At 48.2% G+C, this 25,388-nt stretch overlaps 1 protein-coding gene across 1 annotated transcript in view; it reads left to right on the top strand.

Annotated features, from left to right (window-relative positions):
- The window catches only part of SRP68 (signal recognition particle 68), a 35,498-nt gene extending 12,027 nt beyond the window's left edge, over positions 1-23,471 (top strand). Inside the window, exons 8-16 of the mRNA XM_082705246.1 lie at positions 891-1,031; positions 10,882-10,980; positions 13,630-13,694; positions 17,472-17,625; positions 18,240-18,334; positions 19,299-19,428; positions 21,212-21,287; positions 21,922-21,974; positions 22,666-23,471. Of these exons, the coding sequence (XP_082561372.1) occupies positions 891-1,031; positions 10,882-10,980; positions 13,630-13,694; positions 17,472-17,625; positions 18,240-18,334; positions 19,299-19,428; positions 21,212-21,287; positions 21,922-21,974; positions 22,666-22,893 (1,041 nt within the window). The 3' untranslated portion in view covers positions 22,894-23,471. The remainder of the gene's footprint in view (positions 1-890; positions 1,032-10,881; positions 10,981-13,629; positions 13,695-17,471; positions 17,626-18,239; positions 18,335-19,298; positions 19,429-21,211; positions 21,288-21,921; positions 21,975-22,665) is intronic.
- Positions 23,472-25,388: the final 1,917 nt, after the last annotated feature.

The following is a 25,388-nucleotide window of genomic DNA, read 5'->3' as shown; positions in this document are numbered from 1 at the left end:
CCCTTACTAAGACTTAGCGTTGCTCTTTTTTTTTTTTTTAATAAAGATCTTATTTATTTATTTGAGCGAGAATGAGAGAGAGAGAACATGAAAGGGGGAAGGTCAGAGGGAAAAGCAGACCTCCTGCTGAGCGGGGAGCTGGACATGGGACTCGATCCTAGGACTCCAGGATCTTGACCTGAGCCAAAGGCCATCGCTTAACCAACTTAGCCACCCAAGTGCCCCTGGTGTTGGTCTTTTTAATTTTTTTTACGTTTTTAAAATATTTATTATTATTATTATTCTTTTAAGTGGCTCCACATCCAACTTGGGGCTTGAACTCACTGCCCTGAGGCCAAGAGTCACATAGTCTGCCACCTGAGCCAGCCAGGCACCCCAGGGTTGGCTCTTTTTGTTTTTTATTTTATTTTAATTTTTTTAAAGATTTTATGTATTGGGGCGCCTGGGTGGCTCAGTGGGTTAAGCCTCTGCCTTCAGCTTAGGTCATGATCCCAGGGTCCTGGGATCGAGCCCCGCGTCGGGCTGTCTGCTCAGCAGGAAGCCTGCCTCCACCTCTCTCTCTGCCTGCCTCTCTGCCTACTTATGATCTCTGTCCAATAAATACGTAAAATTTAAAAATATATATATATATATTTTATGTATTTACTTGACAGAGAGATCACTGAGCCACCCAGGTGCCCCACGTTGGCTCTTTTTAACCTTTCGTTTAGTCATTTTAATGTTTGGGTTTCTGTAAGTTAAGATAGGTGATACTAAAGAGGAACTTAAATACAATTTATATATTACCTTATAAGGCGTGATATATTAGTTTCAGAAAAAGAGAACTAATAGTTCTTTGTACCTTTTACCACCAGCAATTAAAGTTTTGACTTTTGAAAATTACTTTCCAGGCATTGATCACTCAGACTCGGGCCAAACAGGCAGCCACCATGAGTGAGGTGGAATGGAGAGGGAGAACCGTTCCGGTGAAGATAGACAAAGTGAGGATCTTTTTACTTGGATTGGCCGATAACGAAGCAGCCATAGCACAGGTGAGGGGCAGCTGCCCGTTCTCTGTTCACTTGTGTCTGAAGTTGTCCTCGTGTGTTTATGACATAGATGGGTGTGCATTTCTCACAAAACAAAAATATGTCTTACTGCTATTTGGGATTTGGTCACCAAATTATTGTAAAAGTTGAGCTCGTAGAAGAGTTCTTGCATTGAGAGGGCAAGGAAATTGGCAGTGGCAGTCTTGGACGTGAACATGGACGTGGTTTTGGACAGGGGAGTGGTGAGAGGCTGGCTCAACGTGAGGGGACATGTCCGGCCCAGCAGGTGGTGTAGCGACCTCACTGTGGTGTCCGTCTGACCTCTTGTCCTAGCCTTCTGTCCCTGAAGGGGCCCCTCTCATTCCTGAGCCTTTTCAGGAGAGCCTGGCTAAGCCAGAATATCTCGTTTTACATGTGGTGTAGTTCATGCAAAGCGGGTGTTGCTTGCGGACATAATTGTTACTTGTTCGTGGGTCTGAGTAACTGAGTAAGTTCCATACGATCAGAGATCCCGGTGATCTTGGTTTGTACACAGTAGACAGTGATGAAGGCCCTTCTTGGCTTGTTTCCTCCACGAGGTGAAGAACATCTAAACACCCATCTGCTGAGTGTGTCTGCAGCCGGCCCCGGGGTGTTTGCTGCCACCTCGCCGTAAGCCATTGCAGCCTGAGTAATTTGTGCGTGGGAGCGCTTTGTTAGCTGTGCTCCTGAATTGTTCTGAGTGTCCAAACTTTACAATGACTTGTTCCGAAGTAGCTACCCTGGGTTGAGGACAGCTTTCTTTCTTTCTCTCTCTCTCTCTCTTCCTTCCTTCCTTCCTTCCTTCCTTCCTTTCTTTCTTTCTTTCTTTCTTTCTTTTTAAAGAGTTTATTTATTTATTAGACAGAAATCACAAGTAGGCAGAGAGGCAGGCAGAGAGAGAGGAAGAAGCAGCTCCCCGCTGAGCAGAGAGCCCGATGTGGGGCTCGATCCCAGAACCCTGAGATCATGACCTGAGCTGAAGGCAGCAGGTCAACCCACTTAGCCACCCAGGTGCCCCAAGGACAGCTTTCAACAGTGGGAGACCTTTGTGCCTCTGTCTAGGTTGTGTACTGCTGCTCTCATTTCTCTTCAGTTTGCTTTAAGAGCGGAAGACGAGGGTAAGACTAGTAAGTTGATTTGTTCTTTAGAAGACCGAGAAGCTTTCCTGGAGAGCATCTCACTGGCACCGGTATATGGCAGTGTCTCTTCTGGACTGTGATTCTCGTAGCAGCCCTTGAGCTTACATGGTTGGGTTAATTCTTACGTTTCATGGTGGTATGTTCTGGAAGAGAAGAGCTGCGGTCAGGGACAGTGGGACAGGAGTTCTGGCTGTGGTTGGGGTTAGGGGAGGCCCAGGGGGGCAGATATAAATGGGGGGAGGCTCCTTAGGAACGGGCACGCGAATGTATATTAGATAAAGAACAAGGAAAGCTAGCATTGCAAATTAATAAAAATTTTTTTAAAAAATTAAAATTAATAATTTTAAGAAGTTATTTAGTTTAAAGTTTAGAGAAAAGGTAAATGTTTTGAAGTCCCACTTCTCATATACCTTCATGGTTGTTCCCTTGTGCTGATAAGGACAACACTGGATTTCCTTTTAGTCTTTCTCATGTTCATAAGCGATGTTATTTTTTTTTTTTATTTATTGAAATCATTGCGATCTGCTTTTGAATTCTGTTTTTATTTGCGTGTTGTAAGGATTTTCCGTGGTCTTACGTATTAGTTCACAAAATTTAAAAACCAGTGGTCACGTACACCACAGAGATGAGCAATGAAGGGTAATGGTCCTCCTCAATGTCCCGGATACGCTGTTCTTTCAGTTTTGTACCTTTTTAATTCTACGGTGTGGGCGGTAACTCTCATCGTACAGGTGGGAAAACAGGTCTGAAAGAGACCATGTAACTTGTCCACAGCCATACACGTCTGATGGAAGGGAGTGCTTGCCTGGAATCCAGGCCCTTTTGACACCCATGATCATGTTCTTGAACTTCGCCACATATCAGGAAGGCTGGTAGCAGGACCATTTTACTTGGCTTTGGTGAATAGCTAATGCAATCTTATTTAATACAGTACACTGTACACAAGCGGAGTCCCGGGCCCCTGGGAGAGACTGAATGAACAGAACGTTAATTGAAACAAATAGTCCTTGGCAGGGAATCCTCTCCAATTCAGTAGATTAGTGGGGGTAGGAGAGTTTCCCATGTGGCATTTTATTTGAATTTATCTTTCTTCTGTTTTGTATGCATTATTAGAAAATAAAAACCCACATGAAGGAGATCTTTTTGCCTTATTCATAAAATCAGCTTGAGCTAACTTAGATGAAGTAAAAGCATTTTACAACTGCATGTGCAGCCATTGCTTTTAAAATTGAAGATCATTTCAGTAATGTGATGACTAGTTGAGCTTTGTGTATGTTTTTAAAAAGGGTTACTCTCAAAGTCGAGTGTTAGCCTCAAATTTGAGTGTTAGCATACTTGAAGGGTTGACTTTTGGGTCTTTAGGTCATTTTTGTGCTCGCTCTCTTTTTTTTTTTAAATAAAGATTTATTTATTTAATAAAGAGAGTGAGCATGTTCTTTGCGGGGAGAGGGGCAGAGGGCGAGGGAGAGAGACTCTCAGGCCAAATCCCCACTTAGTGAGGAGCCCGACACTGGGGCTTAATGTTAGGATCCTGGACCCTGAGATCATGACCTGAGATGAAACCAAGCGTTGGACGCCCAACCAGCCGAGCCACCTAGGCACCCTGTAGCTGCTCCTTCTAAAGCAGTTTGAGTTTGGCCAAGATTTTGGTAGTAATGGCAAAGACCAGAACAGCAGTGTTGTGGTACCTGGCTGTCCTAGTTGGTGGCGTGTGCAGCTCTTGGTCTCAGGGTCATGAACTCAAACCCCACGTTGGGCATGGAGCCTGCTTAAACAAAACAGCAGTGTTACTCCAACATTGAATAGATTAAAAAAAAAAAAATAGAGTTGATTCTTGAACAACACAGGTTTGAACTCTGCCGGTCCACTTACAGGTTGATTTTTTTTTTTTTTTTAAAGATTTTATTTATTTATTTGATAGAGAGAGATCACAAGTAGGCAGAGAGGCAGGCAGAGAGAGAGAGGAGGAAGCAGGCTCCCCGCTGAGCGGAGAGCCCGATATGGGACTCGATCCCAGGACCCTGAGATCATGACCTGAGCCGAAGGCAGCGGCTTAACCCACTGAGCCACCCAGGCGCCCCAGGTTGATTTTCTTTAGATAAATAATAATATAGTGCTGTGAATGTATTTTCTGTATGATTTCCTTAATGTTTTCTTTTCCCTAGGGTTATTACAAGAATATACTATATGACAGATTATGATTTATAGAATCTAGGATATACCACAGGGGAAGTGGGTGGGTGGGATGGGGAAAGAGTACACTGATGAAAAAATTATAATTTTTTTAGGGGCGCCTGGGTGGCTCAGTGGGTTAAGCCTCTGCCTTCTGCTCAGGTCATGATCTTGGGGTCCTGGGATCAAGCACCGCATCGAGCTCTCTGCTCAGCAGGGAGCCTGCTTCCTCCTCTCTCTCCCTCTGCCTGCCTTACTGCCTACTTGTGATCTCTCTCTGTCAAATAAATAAATAAAATCTTTAAAAAAAAAAAGAATATTAAAGTAATTTTTTAAAAAAGATTTTATTTATTCATTTGACAGAGATCACAAGTAGGGCAGAGAGAGAGGGGGAAGCAGGCTCCCCTCTGAGCAGAGAGCTTGATGCGGTGCTTGATCCCAGGATCCCAAGATCATGACCTGAGCAGAAGGCAGAGGCTTAACCCACTGAGCCACCCAGGTGCCCCAATTATAAAATAATTTTAAAAAAATATTCAAGGCCCCACCTCTCCAGAGATTTTGATTTAGTATGTGTGCTTTGGGGCCCAAGAATTTGCTTCTCTTATAAGCTCCCAAATGATGCTAATTCTGCTGGTCCCAGGACCGTGCTTTGAATAGCTCTACAAATCTTAAGTATTTTTCAGATATTTATGAAGAGATGAAAGAAAATTAGAAGGCTTTGGCAAGCAGGAATAGTGGTGGGTGTTTAATTGCTGTTGCACAGGATACGGTGGAGTGTGTGAAGGTTGTAAGAAAGCAGAGGCTTAGAAGGAGCCGTAAGGACAGCTCCCTTCTTTCAACTTGAGAGTAAAGGCTGAAGAGGGAGGAATATTTGACGGCTGTTATCGTAGTGAATTACATTGATTACTTTTCAGTGTTAAATCAGTCTTATGTATTTGAGGCAACCTCACTTGGTTATGGTATATTGTACTTTCTATACATTGCTAGATTTTGTTTGCTGAGATTTAAGAATTTTGCATCCATATGCATGAGGAAGTGGCTTATCATTGTTTTATAATGTCTTTTTTCAGGGTTTGGTATCAGGGCTATATATACCTCATAAAACAAGTTTAGATATTTTCCTTCCTTCTCTTGTTTCTGAAGGAGTTTATGTAATCCCAGTATTTTTTTCTTTCTCAACTGTCCGTTGTAATTACCAGTGAAACTATTGAGCCTAGAGTTTTCTTTGTAGGAAGGGTTTTTTGTGGTTTTGGGGGTGGGGGTGATATAATTGACATAAAACATTAGTTTCAGGTGTATAACAATGATTTGGTATTTACGGGAAGGCTTTTAAAATTTGTTTTTGCTTGTTCTAAACAAATATTCCTTTATGAGATAAAGAGCTACTCAGATTTTCTGTTTGATTTTGTGTCATTTGGATGAGTCTTATTTTTTTTTTTAATTTTAAAATTTATTTCATTTTATTTTTTAAAGATTATTTTTATTGGGGCACCTGGGTGGCTCAGTGGGCTAAGCCTCTGCCTTTGGCTCAGGTCATGATCCCAGGGTCCTGGGATCGAGCCCCGCATCGGGCTCTCTGCTCAGCAGGGAGCCTGCTTCCTCCCCTCTCTCTGCCTGCGTCTCTGCCTGCTTGCAGTCTTTCAAACAAATAAATAAAATATTTTTTAAAAAAAAGATTATTTTTATTATTTTATTTATTTATTCACTTGACAGCACAAGCAGGGGGAGCAACAGGCAGAGGGAGAGGGAGAAGCAGGTTTTCTGCCAAGTAGGGAGCTGATCTGGGGCTCTATCTGAGGACCCTGGGACCATGTCCTGAGCCAAAGGCAGACACTTAACAACTGAGCCACCCAGGTGCCCCAGGTCATCTTTTTTTTTTTTTTTTTAAGATTTTATTTATTTATTTGACACAGCGAGAGAGATCACAAGTAGGCAGACAGACAGGCGGAGAGAGAGAGGGAAGCAGGCTCCCTGCTGAGCAGAGAGCCTAACTCGGGGCTTGATCCCAGGACCCTGAGATCATGACCTGAGCTAAAGGCAGATGCTTAACCCACTGAGCCACCCAGGCGCCCCCCGTGTCTTTTTTTAAAAGGCATTTATTAATTTCATGTACCTTGTTGAATTTATTGACATAAAGTTTATAATATTTTCTTAATCATTTCAGTGTTTGTGGGATGTGTTAAATCCTCCGTGGTCTCTGGTTGTTCAGAATCTTTCGGTGCATCAGGGTCACTTCTGAGTATCAGAGGTCTTTAAATAATGTGGTAGATGTAAAAGATGTAGATCAAACAAAATGTGTGTCATTGTTCGTGCCAGGGAATCCCAGCAAGGTTTTAACATTGACATAGTTCAGTGTCCACTGTCTATACACACATACAGCAAATTTAACCTGTAAATAAAATAATTCAAGTACAGATGAAATAAAGTTCAGTTAAATCCTTAGATGTGAGGTCCAGCACCGTAGCTGGTTGTCTGTTGAGTTGAAACAGCCGTGGGTTAGTAACTAGGGAAAATGCACTTTGGCCATTGGAGGGTAATCCCAGGAGAACCATGTGCCCCCTTGGTGCCGCCACCGGATTATTTGGCTGGATGTCACACAGGTCTTCTCCACCTTGCCCATTCTCGTTGTCTGGAGCTGTTCCCTACCCTGGGAACCAGGAGCTATGCCTTGGAGATGCAGGGCTCTGGGTTTCAGTGTTTCTTTTTTTTTCCTTAAAGATTTTATTTTATTTTTTATTTTTATTTTTTAAAGATTTTATTTATTTATTTGACAGACAGAGATCACAAGTAGGCAGAGAGGCAGGCAGAGAGAGAGAGAGAGGGAAGCAGGCTTCCTGCGGAGCAGAGAGCCCGATGTGGGGCTCGATCCCAGGACCCTGAGATCATGACCTGAGCCGAAGGCAGCAGCCCAAACCACTGAGCCACCCAGGCGCCCCAAAGATTTTATTTTTAAGTTGTCTCTACACCCAACATGGGGTTCAAACCCACAGCTAAGAAGAGATCAAGAGTCGCATGGTCCGCCTACTGACCTGGCCAGGCGCCCCTTCATGTTCCTTCAACTGGCTGGTGATGGTACTGCCCCCCTCTAGGGACTGGAATGCAAGAATTTGGTAGACCCAGTTTATGCTTGCTTGTAGAGGTTTCATGACATTTAAATACTAGAACAGCAGTTTACTGAAAAGCATAGAAGGAAGAAATAATTCAGGGAGATAAAGTGTTAGACTGAAGACTGCAGCAGGGATTTAATCAGCTGCCAAAATCCAGTTGCAAAATTTCTGGTCTCCTGAGCCAGGTTTTATGTCTTTGTGGGCTAAATAATTGCTTTACTTGATAATTTGTTTCTGTTTTGCTCTATTAATGCTTGATTCTACCTGCCTTGTCACTGGCGGCAGCTCTGCGGGATGTTGTCAGGCAGAGCTTTCAGAGGAACGGCAGGTTTGATGAGTCTTATCCTTGGGTCATGGCTAATACTTCAGTGTGTGAGTGAAAGGGAGACCATCTATCCTTCTCTATAAAACAAAAACGAACACAAGCAAAAAAAAAAAAAAAAAAAACTGTTCTTAAGTGAGGTTTGTATTCTCCTTTACCAGATATCCATGTGTTGTTTCCTGGAACTTAGGGGCCTGGGGAACGCTTGGTTCCCACTCCCTTGGTTCTCCTATGGGTGTGGTGGAGAATGTGGTCAGACTCGCCTCGTCTGTCTCTTAGTCACACTGCCACCTTCCAGCAGGCTTTGTAGACAAGTGAAAACAGTCTTGAAATCCAGTTGCAAAATTTCTGGTCTCTGATCAGGAGACCAGAAACTTCTGAAAGGCAGGGGTCTCTACCTCAGGACCCACGGCAGCTGGTTTTCCTCCGTACCGGTCCTTGAGACTCATCTTAAGGCTGTGGAAAAGCACCTCCTGGGGTGTTCCAAGTTTCATAAAAACGGATCTAGGATTTGTTTTTAATTATTAGGCCTGTCCAAGTAACACATTAGTTCTGGACTGAAGATTTCTGATTCACAGACGCACCTGGAAAAAGGTGCAGGCAGACCACAAATTCCTGTGCAGGGAGTTTGCCGCGTGGGTTTGGGAGCTCGTTCTTGTTGGCTCCGGGGCTGACTTGGGAGTTCTGCGTGTAGATGCTGCGGAGTCCTGCCTCTGCACGTAGAGCGGCGTTCCTGGTTTGCTGCCTTTTCAGGATGATTTTAGCCTCCAAGATAGGTATGTAAATACGAGTGAAAGTAGCAAAGTACATTTCAGGCTTCCTGTTTGGAGACACTGTGCCCAGCCCAGGGAGAACCCTGAGAAGCTCTGCTGCAGAGCTAGGACCTGTGCAGGTCCTAGTGACCTCGGAGTCACTGGCAATGTGGGCGGCAGAAAACCCAAGTGACTGAAGCTCTCCCCTTCCGATGGGCTTTTACCTGCCGTGTGGCTCAGTCTTCTGTGAGGTTCCCGGTGGAACTCAGACTTCTGTGGGAGCCCCAGGAAAGCCTCTTGCCCCTTGATGCAGAGGTGTCCTTATTCCGAGGGAGCGAGCATAATACATGGCAGTAAAGAGAGTTAGCGTTTTGCATCGTTTCAGTTTTGTTTTTTTATTTGAGCTGCATTTTCTTTACAGGAAAGCACACAAATCATGCGTAGCTGGCGAAATGAAGTTCACTTTTTTATTACTTTATATACCCATTAACCCCAAACATCGAACCGCTCCCCTCTTGAAATGGTGTTGGTGGCATATTTGCCAGATACCAGAACTGCCTGCTGACAGCGTGGCTCCGTGTGTGCCCGTGTGTGCGTGCTTGCACATGCGTGTGTGTGCACCTGTGCCCCATGCATGGGGGGGCACGCTTGAGCATGCGCGCATGTGTATGTGCCCGTGCCCCCACGCGCACACCTGCTGCCGAGTCTGCTCACAGATCCGATTCCGGCTGTTAGCTGTTCCATGGCTGCCCTGGTTGGTCCACAGGATTTGTCCTTCAGACGTTTGGCCCGCAGGTTTGATTCCGTTATTACAAAGAGTCTTGCTACCTTGACGTGCTCCTTAGCAGTGTTTTGTGTGAAGTGTTTCTCTGCGCTGTTGAGTACACGAGACACTTGAACATCTCTGGCTATTTACGCTTAAATTAATGAAAATTTCAAATGCTCAGTAGCCACATGTGGCTGAAGACTGCTGTGCAGGACAGGACAGCAAAAGAGTGTTTCCATTAGCACAGAAGGTTCTTTTTTTTTTTTTTTTCCGAATAAAGATTTTATTTTTAAGTAATTACATCTAGCACAGGGCTCGAACTCACAACCTGGAGATGGAGAGTCACATGTCCCTGGATTGAGGCAGGCAGGCACCCCATCACAGAAAGTTCTGTTGGACAATGCTGTTTAGGTTTCAGTAAATTAATAGTGGCTGTGTTTGCCTTGAGAGATTTATAGAATGACTGCGCCCCTGACTTTTTCCTAAGTTAGTGAGCAACAGGAAAGGCAATATAAGTAGAAAAGTATGTTTGATTTAGATTGCATAACTTACAAGGAAGTTTTTTTCCCCCTACACTGTAAACTAGGAAAAATGTTAGCGTTCTTAAGAGAAGAAAAGGGTTTTTTTTAAGCCTCTACCAGCCTCCTAAAGGAGTAGGCCGTAATGGGTTTTCTTTTGGGCTGTCTTAGAGGTCAGTTGAATGTCAAGAGATTAGTTTGGATGTTTCCGTGGAAAGTCAAATATAATAATGGAGTGCTGATGTTTTCCTGCTACAGTGGGTCTGCCGGCAGCACAAGTTCATCTCTTTTTTGCCTCTGACCACTCCTACCAGCTCAGTCGGATTCTTTAGAATGGTAATGTGGTTTGGCAGGTGCTCTGTCAATGAATCACTTTTCCCTTATCCCAGCAGGCCAGCAGAGGGGCAAACGCCCTTGACCTTGTGCAAAGACTGTCAACCACAGCATAGCCACAGGGACTATCCCAAGTGCACGATTTCTGTGGAGAAGGGATCTTCCTGTGATCCTTAGGAGAAATAAATGTTTGGCTTGGTATTGGTTAGGGACATTCCTCACTTGCTTGGACCTAAAAGAAATCCAAGATCTGCAAGTCTTTGGGGTTACGTTGATGCGGGTATCCCTGCTGGCACACAGCAGAGCTTGGTACCATTTGTTCTCCAATGTGGCGTTTCAGGGATGTCAGGGGCAGGTCCTGAGCAGAGGTGGAATTGGTGGAGGAAAGAAGTAGAAAGTTCTGTGATGGGAAAGAATGTAAAGCATCTGTTGTTTGGTTGTTTCAGATCAGTTACGCAGATCTTTTCAGTGCATTCACTTCGTGTGTGTGTGTGTGTGTGTGTGTACGTACCATTCCATTTCTATATGAATAATGAATAAGACTATAAGAAAAGTCTTAATGTGGTGGAGACTCGTGACAGTTGAAACGATCTCTGCTTTGGGGTGTCCTGGCTGGATGTGTGTGTGTATAATGGGGGGGGAGTCACGGCAGGGCTGTGCCCCCTCTCGTTGGACCACTCTGCCTTATTCAGAGGAAAACTTTTTTTTACTGCCTTTGTTTAGGCTGAAAGTGAAGAAACCAAGGAGCGTCTGTTTGAATCCATGCTCAGTGAGTGTCGGGACGCCATCCAGGCCGTTCGGGAAGAGCTCAAGCCGGATCAGGTGGGACTATCAGCTGGGCCACTGGCTCCTGCTCCGGGCTGAGGTCCTCTCAGTCTGTGTGCCTTGTTCGGGTGGGGATGGGGGGGATGGGCGGGCAGTGGTCTTGAGTGCACAGACTCTTAGCCACAGTATTTTTAGATTTGGTGATGGGCTGACAAACGACAGAAGCCTCTGAACTCCATCAGGTTGAGGAATTTTCTCTCCATCCTGTTCTTCCTAATGGGTTCATTTCTTCCCCGTTAAGCCTTTAGTCACAAATTCATGGCTCCAGGTGGATTTTTCGAGTGCTCCCTTTCTCTGATGTCACTGTGATCCATTAGGCATCTAGGCTGAAAACCTCAGGACTGTCTTTGTCTCTTTCTTCCCTGTCACCAGAACCTTACTAGCTCTCCCTTTGACTTGTCTCCATTTTTCCATCCCTCACCCCTGCCCTGTTTCTGATTAGCCTTTTGTCCTATTCCTGGACTGCCACAGAGGTCTGACAGCTTTTCCCATCTTGGTCTGGGTTCAGTTCTCCAGGTCTTTCCTGCCAGCAGCAAACAGGGGACCTTTCTAGATCCCATCTCCCAGGTCTAGAGCAGGGGGCTCCAAACTTTCCTGATATTGCAGCCCATAAGTAAAATTGAGCCTGTATTCCTGACGTGTTTATTTGTAAGAAATGAGAAAAATAGAAGTTCTAATTTTCAGGGCACCTGGGTGGCTCAGCAGGTTAAGCCTCTGCCTTCAGCTCAGGTCACTTTGGTCTCAGGGTCCTGGAATTGAGCCCTGAATTGTGCTCTCTGCTCGGCAGGGAGCCTGCTTCCCCCCACTCTCTCTCTCTGCCTACTTGTGATCTCTCTCTCTGTCAAATAAATAAATAAAATCTTCAAAAAAAAAAGAAGCAGCAGCTCTAATTTTCCTCTTACACCACACTCTTTGGGTTGTGTACACCCTTCTCAAGAGCCCATTGATTTACAAGTGCAGTTCCAACTCTGTGAACTGGTGTCTGTTTCCAGATCATACTTTCCTGCTCCCCGCTGGGTCCTCCGGCTCCAGCTGCGGTACTCACCCTCCTTTGAGTGTGCCTTCCCCACCCCGGTGCTCTCCTGCACTGTTCTTTTTTCCCCTCGCACCTGACTGTCCTTCGTCTCCCTCGTCACCTGTCCAGACGCCGTCTGGTGTTCAGTGTCCAGCTCATAGTTCATCTCTGAGAAGCCTGCCAGCACCATCCTAGCCCAGCAGCTCCCCGTGTTCTAAATATCTGGTACTTGTGGCTGTAATTTTTGTTCGGTAGTTAATCAAGAATTGCTTTTTAACATTTTGTATATTGTTTTATATTTATTTTTCTGGGTTTTTTCCCCCACAATTATAAGCGTATTAAAAGCAGCTATTTACTTTAGCATCTGTCCCTGGTGCTTTGAGTATAAAACGTTCACTAAGTATTTGTTAAGCTGTCATCCCATTCCCTTTTCCCGTCAAGCTGCCTTTGTATATCTCACCTCCCTTCACCCACATAACAGGTACGTACGAGCCCTGCCCTCCATCACTCACCTTGAACTCAACAGCAGTTGCAGGGACCCCTCACAGTGTAATGAAGATGGTGCTATCAAGGTGTCGAGGTTTCCCCGGTGGCTGCTAGAACATGACCACAAACGTAGTGGCTTAAAATAACACAGATCTCTTCTCTCGCAGCTTTGGGTGGTTGTTAATCTAAAAAGGTTCATAGGGTTGCGTTCCTTTGGAAGGGTTTTTTGTTTTTTGTCTTTTTTACGATTTCACTTATTTTAGGCAGAGTTGGGGGGTGCAGGGAGGGGAAGGACTCTGGCAGACTCCGTGCTAAGCGTGGAGCCTGACCCGCGGCTGGACCCCACCGCCCTGCAATCAGGACCTGAGTCAAAACGAAGAGTCAGATGCTTAGTCAGCATAACTACCCCGGTGCCCTTCCTTTGGAAGTCCTAAGGGAAGAGTCCATTTCTAGCATTCCAGAGAATGCGTTTTCCAACTTCTGGAGGCCACCTGGACTTCTTGCCCTGTGGCCCCCTTCTCCGTGATCACAGCCAGCAGCTTAGCCCGTCACTCCTCTCCGACCTCTGCTTCAGTCCCCATGCCTTCTCTCTGTCACTGGCCCTGCTCTCTCCTTCTTAGAAGAAACCTGTGATTATGCTGATCCCACCTTGATAATCCAGGCTAACGAAGAGATCCTTAACTTCGTCCCGTCTCCTACGTGTGAGGTAACACCTTCACGGCGCCTGGAATTAGGACCTGTGCATCTTTGAGAGCCATTGTTCGGCCAGCCACAGAAGACTGAGCTGACAGCCTGAGGGGTTGGATCTCGGAATGTAGGTCTAAGGCACAAACCCCAAAATGGTGCCACGGGCCTGGACTGTCTGGCCTTCCTGCTTTGGGTCTGGACATGGGAGCAGTGGACAGGGAGCCTGACTGGCCATTACTCTGAACTCTCCTGCTTAAGTCCAGTTTTTTGATGCCGGTGACAAGTGAGTGGCCTTGTTCTAGAATATGCCCAGGAGATCTTTGATATTTTAGGACCCGTAATTTACTAGAGCCTGTGCCTGTGTTCCCAGGCACTTTGGAGACCACACCATGGCATGAGGTGGTCAGAGCCAAGGATAGGATCATCTGTTTTATCTCTGCCTTGATTGCTTTCCACAGAAACAGAGAGATTACACCCTTGAAGGGGAGTCGGGGAAGGTATCTAATCTTCAGTACCTGCACAGGTAAGACTTTTAATTTTTAAATTTTTAACACAGTAGTAAAATAGATCCTTCAAATGAAAGAATGTATATAACGTTAGCATAGTTTTAATTTCTGATTTATTGTATAGCAAATGCTAATGTATATATGTATGTTTTATTGTACAGGAGTACGTGTTGTTTTATCGTACAGGAGTACGTGTTTGTATGTTATTTGTATGTTACTGCGTTTATTGCGTTTACATGTTATTATACACATAAGATTTTACGCGTAATTTTAAATTTTGTACATTAAGAGTGAGAATGCGGCTGGTGACTTTGACGCTGCCTGTGGCCCCACACTGGTGGTTCCTCTTTCTCTTCCTAGAGGTAACGGCCCCCCGTGCCGGGCTCCGAAAGTCTCTCTCCTCTGTGTTCCAGATGTTTGCTTGCGTCCCGTCCCTTCTGCATTTAAGTTGTGTTTTGACTCCAGTTTGATTCTATCTGGAGTTTGTTTTTGAGCGTGGTATAAGGATCTGCTTCACGTTTTCTCCACGAGGCTGTGGATGGCTCCGGGGCAGTTGACGGACACATCGGCCTGTCCGCCGGCTCCATCCGGCGCGCAGCCCGCTTTCCCCTCGCGTGCTCTTCTCTGGACGCTCTTCTGCTCTGCGGATCCAAGTGCCTGTGCCTCGAGTCCTGGTGGCTGGTGGAGCTCATCCCCCAGCAGGTTTTTCCTCAGGCTCAGCTGAACTCTTTCTGTCCCTTTGCTCTTTCATACACATTTTTAAATCACCTTGTCAAGTTTACTTTTGTCTTAGAGTGTGGATCATTCTGTTCACCCTGAAGAGGGGAGGGAAGGAAAAGTGACAGTTTGGGGACTTTGTGGAGAGAAGGATCAACTGACTTGGGAAAACTACACTTCTCATTAGATGCTCTACCCCATGTGACCTTGAAGTCTTCATTGCTTACTTACTGGTCGTAACTTTTTTCATGAACCTGGCACTATTTTCAGCCATTCCCCTAACCCCTCCCTTTTTGGTAAAAACACCTCCCTGTATCTTGATCTCCTTGATCTAGATTAGGGAATTCAGTATTAGCGAACGTCAAATGGAGTGCCAGCGTTATCGAGGGGTATCGAGCAACAACAGCCGTTTGCTCTCTAGTATTCAGCAGTCCTGTGAGAAAGCAGAGCCCAGGAGGGTAAGGGACATGTTTATTGTCAACAGCCACAGAGTCAGAATCAGGAGTTGATCCAACTTCCTAACCTTGAAAAGACCCTGAGAGTTTTAACAGGGCTCAGAAAACCTTCACACTGTGCTGCCCCCATACCCTTGGCTTCATACTCCCATCTTCACATCTAGCTGGAATCAGCATCGTGGGTTTCGGCCAGGACCTGGAGCCCAGGGGTGCCTGAGGGGTCAGTCAGTTCAATTACCTGCCTTCGGCTCAGGTCATGGTCCCGGGGTCCTAGCAATGATCCCCGCATCAGGCTGTCTACTCAACGGGGAGCCTGCTTCTCCCTTTCCCTCTGCCTGCTACTCTGCCTGCTTTTGCGCTTGTACTTAGCTCTCTCTCTGTCAAATAAGTAAATTTTAAAAATCTTAAAAAAAAAAAAAAGGAACTGGAGCCCAGCTTTGACAGTTTGACAGCAGGAATCAGGTCGCTCTTGGATTTTAATAAAACTTTCCAAAGAGGCATCTACATTCCTCTGCTGCTCTAAATAATATTTGGAGAATCTCCTTTTTCTTTTTCTTTTTTTTTTTTTTTAAAGATTTTGTTTATTTATTTGACAGAGAGAAATTACAAGTAGACGGAGAGGCAGGCAGAGAGAGAGAGAGGGAAGCAGGCTCCCTGCTGAGCAGAGAGCCCGATGCGGGACTCGATCCCAGGACCCTGAGGTCATGACCTGAGCTGAAGGCAGCGGCTTAACCCACTGAGCCACTCAGGCGCCCCTGAGAATCTCCTTTTTCTGAAGAGCTTCAGGAAAACCCATCTCCTGACCTTTCTCTCCCATTTCTCCAAAGCGGCCACTTTTATTTCTTCAAACAAATTTTCCTGGTATTTACCTTTGTGTCCACATGACGTGTGTGTGTTCCTCCTTACTGATTTTTGGATTTAGGTATTTTGTACCCCTTCCCGGGACAGCCCTCGCTCCTGCTCTGCACCCACTTCCCGCCCTGGCTCTTCCCGACCTCCCAGCTGACTTCCTTGATAGGCCTTTTCATTTCATGCACTATTTTAATTTCTGAGGGCTTGTGCGTGTCCTTTGAATATTGATTTTCTTTTTAAGATTTTATTTATTATTAGAGAGAGTGTAGACAGGGATGGGTTAGAGGGGCAGAGGGAAGAGCAGAGCCTCCACTGAACAGGGAGCTTGACTCAGGGCTGGATCCCAGCACCCTGGGATCATGACCTGACCCGAAGGCAGACACTTAACCGACTGAACAACCCAGTCACACCTAAATATTGATTATGTAAAAGTTTCTCATTCTAAGCTTATGACCAGAAAGTCCCTCTCTGAAGTTAATAATAGTTTTCTGAAATTTTCTCCTTCTTGCAAAGTCTGATTCTCCCAAGTTGCTTTCCCCCCACCCTACCCTCGATTTTGGTCTCTTCTGTCTTGTTAGATATTTTTTTAACTGGTGATTCTTCGACATCTCCTGTTAAAGCATATGGCTTGTGTGGCGGGAACTCTGCACTTGTGGGCAGGGCTTATTGGCTGTGGGCTTCACTGGGGGTGTTCTTCTTCTGCCCTTCTACCCAGGAACCTGACTCCAGAATCTTGGAGGGCCCTTTTGTGGGCAAGTCAGATCCCCAGAATGTACCAGCAGCTCTTGTTCTAGAAGCCGAGTAGGAGAAGGCTAGGGGGCCAGAACCTGGGACTTGACAGTCTCTTAATCCCCAGTGTTCACTATGGAGCCCTGACGTCAACTATGCATACATAGCTGTCCCCAGGCTGTGTCTCTCCCAAGGGTGCCTCTATTCTTCTACCAGAGAAGAATAGAGATCTCGAGCCCTAAATACTAGCCCCCCACCCACAAATCCTTTTTAAACAGACTTTTCAGTTACTGTATTCTTGTCCCCAGATATTAAAAGAGATTTTGCAGGTAGTACAGTTAAAATAAGCAGGCATAGGGGTGCCTGGGTGGCTCAGTGGGTTAAAGCCTCTCCCTTCGGCTCCGGTCATGATCCTGGAATCCTGGGATCGAGCCCCACATCGGGCTCTCTTCCTCCTCTCTCTCTGCCTGCCTCTCTGCCTACTTGTGATTTCTGTCTATCAAGTAAATAAATAAAATCTTAAAAAAATAAAATAAAATAAGCAGGCATAGTCTCCGGTATGTGCAGGTGCTCGGTACGCAGAACCCTCCAACGAAACCCATTCCTTAGTGTCTTCTGAGAAGAGAAGGTCCTCAGATGAGTCGGAGCAGCTGTTGTGTGAGCGCTGCGTCTTGTAATGTGGGCCAGGCTGTTACCTGATCCTTGTTCCCGGAACGGCTTGCCGTCCATGGATCATCTCAAGGACTAACTGTGACCTCTGAAGTCAGTAGCTTCGTGGCTCTTTAAGACAAACAGAGGATATAATTCAAACTGAAATCAGATTTCATCATAAGGTGTCATCCCGGCCCCTGCAGACCTGCCGGCGAATTGCCAAAATTGAGGGCCCCCTTGAGCTTGCGGCCCCGGTCACATGGCCCTCTGAGTGACACGCCCTCGCCCCCACGCCCTTCCCCTAGGTTAGTCCCAGCTTGTGGCCCAGTGCTCTTCTCAGAACGCCAGCTTCCCTGAGCATAACCTGAGCTGACGTGTGGTACATTCCAGCTACCTGACTTACATCAAGTTGTCAACAGCCGTCAGGCGGAACGAGAACATGGCCAAGGGGCTGCAGAAGGCACTGCAGTCGCAGCCGGAAGATGACAGCAAGCGCTCCCCACGGCCCCAGGACCTCATCCGGCTCTATGACATCATTCTACAGGTGACCCTCGAGGACTGGGCCGCCGGATCCTGTCCTTTGCATGTGTTGGCCACAGAATGACCTAGCTCTGCGTAGCGAAGGGCTGGGACCAGCAGCAGCTTTTGGTGGCTCAGGAGGGGAGGCCTGGTTCTCGCTCAGCCTCGGCGTGTTGATGCGTAGAGACCAGCGACCTCGGGGTCCACTGAGCGCTTCAGCTGTGCAAGGTCCTCTCTCCTGGGGGACTTCCTGAGGCCACAGTCTTGGCCCGCTGGGAGTCGGTCCATGAGTAAGATTGAGGGATGTGTCCGTGCACCATCCAGGCCTCTAGGGGCGCCGCCAGCCGGAGCGCCAGTCTTGACAGATCAGACCAGGAGATGCCCACTAGCTGACTTGGTCTGAGAAATCTCGGAAGGAGGTGAGGTGTGGGCCGAGACGGAAAGGACAGACAGGCTTTTAGGAGCTGAGAGGGGGTGGCGGTGACACCAGGTGTGGCTGCTGCCAAGCCGCTCCTCACAGACCTTCCCGTTACTTCTGGCTTGGCCTTTTTGCCCATGTGTGTTTTTACAAGGTCTCCTTTCAGAAACCCAGTCTGCACCCTGCTCTTCGTGAGTTTCCTTGTTGCATCTCTCGTGCAGAACCTGGTGGAATTGCTCCAGCTTCCTGGCTTAGAGGAGGACCGAGCCTTCCAGAAAGAGATAGGCCTCAAGACGCTGGTGTTTAAGGCTTATAGGTAAGGTCCCATGATGCAGATGGGGCTCTCCTGGGCTGCCCGCTGGCTCTGTAAGCCTTGGGGCATGGGCCAGACTCCAGAAGACTGGGTTGTTGGCTTGGCTGTCTGATTACCTTGCCTGTGGTCAGAACAGTCGGCCCAGCATGTTCGGGGGGCGTCTTTGCTGAAGGTACTGGCTGGGAGTTTCCAGTGTACGTCATTTGCTCCTTGGATAGGGCGGGGGAGGTTGGGGAACACAAGTTAAAGGTCAGCTCCCTCCTCTTCCCTCCTTCCTCCAGCGGAGAAGGAACAAGTATAGGAAAAGGTGTTCCTTGACAGAACCAGAGTACAACCTGAACTGAATTAGGAGAAAGCTAACCCTCCATTTTTTGTTTTTGTTCTTAAATGAGTCGTGTTATTTGTAAGTTGGAGGTAGGGTGTGGGCGGAATAGAGCCGGGAGTGTAAGCCCCGCCCCTCGGCCCGCACAGCCCGGCACTCTGACTCTCCAGCAGGCCCCATCGTCGCACTTGTTCGCTCTCCTCCTGGCCCGTGGCCTGCCAAGGACCAGCAGCCCTGAGGCTCTGTTGACGCCAGTGGAATAGTTTCCATTAGGAAGTGGGTTCTTGGGTTGGGTTTTTGAAAAAGAAGTGAGCAGGGATGGGGCGAGCTGGCCGGACGCGTGGGCAGTGGGTGGGATTCGTACTCGGGCCACGCAGCGTTCCTCCTGAGGAACCGCAGAGTCAGGAAGGAGAAGACAGAGGGTCTGTTACCATGTGGGACATGCACAGTGCAGGGAAGAGTGGAGGGTCGCCTGGTAACCTGGGGCATGGGGAATGTCAGGGTCTTCCCTGCAGCCATCCTGAGGTTTAAGAAGGTTTAAGAAGCCTGTTTCCAGATCTAAAATTGAGCCTGCACTTCAAGGAAAGTCTCAACCTTGGGTAATTGTTATTCTAGAATACTCTGGCTCTTTCCCTTCCCTGCCAGGTGTTTTTTCATTGCTCAGTCCTACGTGCTGGTGAAGAAGTGGAGCGAAGCCCTTGTCCTGTACGACCGAGTCCTGAAGTATGCAAACGAAGTACACTCTGACGCCGGGGCCTTCAGGAACAGCTTAAAGGTGCGCCGCTGCTCCTTGCCTCCAAGCCCAGGGAGGCTGTGTGGTGAGGCCCGTCCTCCCTGGCCAGCTGCGGGTGTGGGGCGGCCCTGAGAGCCTGAGAGCTGTGTGCTCTAACTCCCTGCCACACTCCAGGCCTGCGATTGGACGCGGGTACGAAGAAGGAAAGCCATTCCTTGGGTTAAAATAGATGTGAAGTATTGTTTCCAGATTCAGCTGCATGTTACAGTCACCTGCGAAGATATTTTTTTTTTAGGTATTCATTTATTTATTTGACAGAGAAATTAAGAACATAGGTAGAGCAGCAGAGAGAGGGGGTAGCAGGCCCTCCATTGATGCAGGGCTCCATCCCAGGACCCTGGGACCATGACCTGAGTCAAAGGCAGTTAACTAACGGAGCCACCCAGGCGCCCCTCACCTGGGATTTTTAAAACAGGACTGTCTGAGTCTCACCCCTCAAGATTCTGGCTCTAATCCCTGCGGGGTCTGGGGTGCACACTGGGATTTTGTAAACCTCAGTGATTGTGCTGTGCAGCTGAGTTGAGAACCACTGATGAAGCTTTTCTCCACAAAGTGTACCTGTACCATCACCAGCATTTGGGAACTTGCTAGAAATGCAGACTCTGAGGCCCTACTCCAGGCCTGCTGAGTCAAAATCTGCATTTTAGCACCCCTCCCCCAGGGCAGTTTGGGTGTACCTCAGAGCTTACCTGCTGATCGGAAGTACCTGGTGGTTTAGTGTTCCTGCTTGTTGAATGACCGCTGGCTTCTTAAGCTGCGGACTGCCGCAGTGGTGTTGTGATCAGAGCCCCAGCCGGCCCACAGAATCTGGGCATGTGCATTTATTAGTGGAGACTGTTTAAAAAAGGCGAGCTGGGATTGCCCTGGTCAGGCCAGCGAGGGAGCCGCGGCTCTCTGGGCGTTCGCTTGTTCCCTCGGAGCAGTGCTGAGTTCCAGGGCAATGAACACACCAGGCTTCTGCCCTCAGACAGCGTAAGGTTTTGTCGAGCCACAGGCTTGCATGCCGGATGGAGGAGTTCTCAAGTGAAGGTGCAGATGGGAAGGAGTAGGCGAGGGTGTGCGGGACCAGCCCGGTGGCAGCGTAATGCCGGGGTGTCCTCGGCGCCGGCATGTGGAGGGAGACTGTGTGCAGGGGTATCGCAGGAGTCCGGAAAGAAGCGCGTACAGATCCCTGTCTGACCGAAGTCGGAGCTTAGGGCAGGAGGGTTCAGATCTTTCTGGATTTTGCCAGGGGAGAGACTGCAGCCTGCCTTGGGGGCCCTTCGTGCTTCAGTCTCCTCCTCCGCAAAGCAGAGTACGGCTGCATTCAGGGTGATGATGACAGTGGAATTAGCGGCTGCGTGAGCTGCTTGGAAAGCGCCGGGCCCCTTGTAGCAGCCGCGACTCGCGTCGCTGTCCTCGCTGCTGTCCTCGCTGCTGTCCTTGCTGCTGTCTCCCGGCATTATCCCTTGGGCTAAGGCATCCTTTTCCCGTCTGAAGACAGCTTTAAGTGCTTGTTTTGTTTTGTTTTGTTTAAGTACGCCCCTTGCCCGCCGTGGGGCTTGACTTTGGGACCCTGAGAGTAAGAGTCACGTGCTTTATTGACGGAGCTAGCCAGATGCCCCAAGCTAGCGTTTTTGTTTTTGTTTGTTTTTAATACGATAAACCATTTATAAAGTCTAAAATCTTGTGAAAATAAGGGTGGGATCACTCAGCTTGGGTCAGTGTGGCGCACTTGTCTGGCCCGGCTCTGGCTGGTGAGTCCGTGTTTTCTGAACCGTTACAGGACCTGCCCGACGTGCAAGAGCTCATCACCCAAGTGAGGTCAGAGAAGTGTTCGCTGCAGGCAGCGGCGATCCTGGGTGAGCCACTTGCGCGTTCCGTGCTGACTGTGCTCCCAGATTTCCTTTCTGCCCTCCCTCCTCTGTCCCACCCCTACCCCAGTCCCATAATGTGTACGATTTTTATTTCTTTCTGCCATTATTTCTGCCACATGAAGGCATCAAGCTGTGTAGGAGAATTTATTTATTTATTTTTTAAGATTTTATTTATTTGAGAGAGAGACCAAGAATGGAAAGCGAGTACGTGAGCAGGAGAGGGTTAGAGGGAGAAGCAGACTCCCCACTGAGCGGGGAGCCCGATGCGGGGCTCGATCCTGGGGCATCATGACCCGAGCCGAAGGCAGATGCTTGACCAGCAGAGCCACCCGGGCACCCCTGTGTGGAAGAATTTAGAGAACCAGTTCGTTGTCCCTTTCCCTAACATATTTTTCTTACAACCATTGGGGCTCCGCTGGCGTGACAACCTTGCTTCTAGGGTTTATCGTCTATTTTACTGTACTGCTTAGCAGACGTTGGCCCAGGAAGGAAAGGGCTGACTTGCCCACATGTTGCTGCTTTTGCTCTTGGGATTTAGAACCCACACGTGTGACATGTGTCATTTGTGACTGTAGCATGTTTTTTCCCTGTTCTTACTGAATCCCTGTGCATCTTTCAGATGCAAGTGACTCCCACCAAACAGAGATTTCCTCCCAAGTCAAGGACAATAAGGTATGTTTGGGTTGTGGCTTTTGAGGAATGAAGAATAGAATTCGTTAACTCACTAGAAATGTGTGCTCAGTTCAACAGAGAGCCCTTCATTTCTTTTCCTTTTTTTTTTTTTTTTTTTTTTTTATTTAAGATTTTATTTATTTGACAGAAAGATCACAAGTAGGCAGAGAGGTAGGCAGAGAGGCAGGCAGAGAAAGAAGGGGAAACAGGCTTTCTGCTGGGCAGAGAGCCCAATGCGGGGCTTGATCCCAGGACCCTGAGATCATGACCTGAGCTGAAGGCAGAGGCTTTAACCCACTGAGCCACCCAGGTGCCCAAGAACCCTTCATTTCTAAGCAGACACCCTTCTTTTGCTCAGAGACCTCGCAGCTGCCTGTATAAGGTCTGTTCATGTCAGCCAGATGACCACAGATAAGGTTAGGAACGTGTGCTGTGCAGCGCAGCTGGCTAGGAACTCGGCAGGCAGATCCACTATGCCTGTGCTCCAGTCCCGGCCCGTGCCTCTCCCAACCTCTAGGTTTCAGTGACTCTCAGCTAGGAGATGGGGACGTGACAGAACCCTTGTAGCAGATTCGTGGGGATGAAGCGAGGTAGCCCACGTAGGCTCTGAACTGTGTGCTCAGCACGTAGTGAATGTTCCGCTGTGGTCTGTGATTAACACCTGGGTTCCTCCCTTTGGTTTGACTCCCAGCCTCTGGTCGAACGGTTTGAGACATTCTGCCTGGACCCTTCCCTCGTCACCAAGCAAGCCAACCTCGTGCACTTCCCACCGGGATTCCAGCCCATTCCTTGCAAGCCTTTGTTCTTTGACCTGGCCCTCAACCATGTGGCATTCCCACCTCTTGAGGACAAGTTGGAGCAGAAGACCAAGAGTGGCCTCACTGGATACATCAAGGGCATCTTTGGATTCAGGAGCTAACCAGGCTCTTCTTGGGGGCAAGGGGAGATTCTCACTCTTCATCTGTATTGTGAGAAAACCCCAGCAAGTTCCATGATATTAAATCCAGGTCTGCATTGGCCCAGGGCAGGAGTGTCACATCCTCAGCCCTGTGTCCCTATGTCTTGTGTGTTTGTGCACTTGCCATTCTTAACCGGTGTGCTCGGAGGGGACCCTGCCCTCTTCTGGTGGACGTGTGCAGGATCCTTCTGTCCACCCCTCCTGGGGGAGGGACTGCTGCCATCTGGTCCCGTGGCCCGGGGGAGCCGTGCTCAGGTGGGTCCACGCCAGGCGTGGATGGGAGCTCGGAACTTTCTGTCGTGTTTCTTCAGTACCATGGATTTGACGTGGACAACTCCTCGCCGTGCGCATCCAGAGTCCCGTGAAGAGTCTGTGACCAGGAACCCGCGTCACCCCGCGACTACAGTCAGCCTTATGCCCTGTCACCTCCAAGTGGAAGTTAAGTTTCAGAACAAGCAAAGAGCTCTATTTTTAGAAGAAATGTGTTACACTCAGAAATGATGAAAACAAATCTTATATTAAAAGGCAAAGATGCTGGAGACTGTGCCCATTTTTTTACACGCTGTCACTCACATCTGGTCCCAGTGCCCTGCTAGGGGCCTTGTCGCTCGATCCTGTCCTGTCGGGTGTCCCCTGACTTCTGGCAGCTCGGGTGTGTTTGAGGCCAGTTAAGGGAGTGTTAGAAACACTTTCTAAATCTGACATTTTTAGATGCCATAGGTTATATTTAAATCAATTTCCTTTTATTTTGAAGTAAGCTTTGTGCCTAATGTGGGGCTCAGACTCATGATCCTGAGATTAAGACTCATGTACTCTACAGACTGAGCCAGCCTGGTGCCCCCAATTTCCTTTTTTTTTTTTTTTTAAGATTTTATTCATTAGAGCATAAGCCAGGGAAGAGGGAGAAGCAAACTTCTTGTTGAGCTGGGAGCCTGATGGGCTCAATCCCAGGACCTGGCGATCATGACCTGAGCTGAAGGCAGACGCTCAACTGTCTGAGCCAGCCAGGCATCCCTCCCCCAATTTCCTTTTTAAGTTTTTTCTTAGTGACTGTCTCATATTCCTATCATAGTATCAGTAATAGAAGTCTCAAAAACAGTGAAAAAAATGAGCAATAAATGTGATTTAGACATGAGATGTATCTGAAAGCTCTGAATCCCTTTGGAGATGGGAACTCACCTGCCCCAGAGGAAAGCAAAGCCGCCGCGGGAAATGTTGGCTTCAGTGTGGCACAAACCTGGAGCAGACTAGAGCAGCTCACGGGGAAGGCTGGGTGGTTAAAGACCTGAGAACGGTATTTCAAGCTGGACCCACTGTGGGCACGGCCGTGCCTCTTGTTTTGTTGGGGAACTGCAGAGCGGGGTGCCAGAAGCTAGAAGACGGGAAGACGAGTCAGACTTTGTTAGGATGGACTGTTGTCAAGGACGCTAGTTGCCCAGACTATGATCTCACCCCCAGGATTTGCTTTGGGTCAGAGAGCCTTAGGAAGCTGATTTTGTTTTTATTTTATTTATTTTTTAAGATTTTATTTATTTGAGAGAGGGGGAGAAGCAGACTTTCCACCAAGCGGGGACCCAACTCGGGGCTCTATCCCAGGACCCCGGGATCATGACCTGAGCCGGAGGCAGACACTCCATGGACTGAGCCACCCCGGCGCCCCCTGATTTTGTTTTAAATAGAAAGTGTTCCCATCTGCACCATGCAAGCCCCGGGGTATCCTCCCGCCCTCTGGAGATACAGCGCAGGTGACCTGAGCGCGAGGTCTTGCATTTTGGTTCTGAAGGCTTAGGGCCGTGTCCCTGCTGGGCTAAGGGGGTGCTGGTTGGTCTTTTTCCTTTTCCTCGCCCTCTTCTCCACCCTCAGCTTGGCAGCAGCAGGCTCTACACTAGGTTCTGTGCTGGCCTCGCCCCATTCCCTGTGCCCACCAGCTGCAGCCACAGCTGGGCCAGGCGCCCAACTCTAGGCCCCCACGCAGGCAGCCCTCCAGCCTGTCGGAGCTGCTGTCTCCTGCCCACATCTGGGAAGATGGCCCTTTGTCCTGCTCCTGGCGCTTCCCACCCCTTCACTCTCTTCAGAGTGCCGGCAGCTGTGAGGAGGCGGAATCCAGAGTCGGTCATTCTGATTGACCTTTTCTAAGCTGCTCTTTTCTTGTGGCCTTGCTGGAAGTTCCCTTCCGCCCGGTGACCCTGGCAGCCGCTCTGAGTAGTAGTGGCTGTGGTGAGCCAGTGAGGCCGGATCGAGACATGGTTAGTGTTAAGAGCACATGTTTACACGAGGAGACAGCCCTGGCAAGGCTGAGGTCTCCGGTTGGCTTGCACAGCCCTTCACGTAGGACCCATGGACATTAACCAGGCTGTCAGGGGAGACTGCGCCAAAAGCAGGCTCCCACCGTGTCCTCGGGACAGGAAGCAGCTCTCCAGCCATGGGTTCAGAATTGAGCCTTGGGCCAGCGCATT

Source organism: Mustela nivalis (assembly GCF_964662115.1).
Source record: "Mustela nivalis genome assembly, chromosome: 17".
Taxonomy (NCBI): Eukaryota; Metazoa; Chordata; class Mammalia; order Carnivora; family Mustelidae; genus Mustela; species Mustela nivalis.
This window is presented reverse-complemented; position numbering and strand designations above follow the sequence as displayed.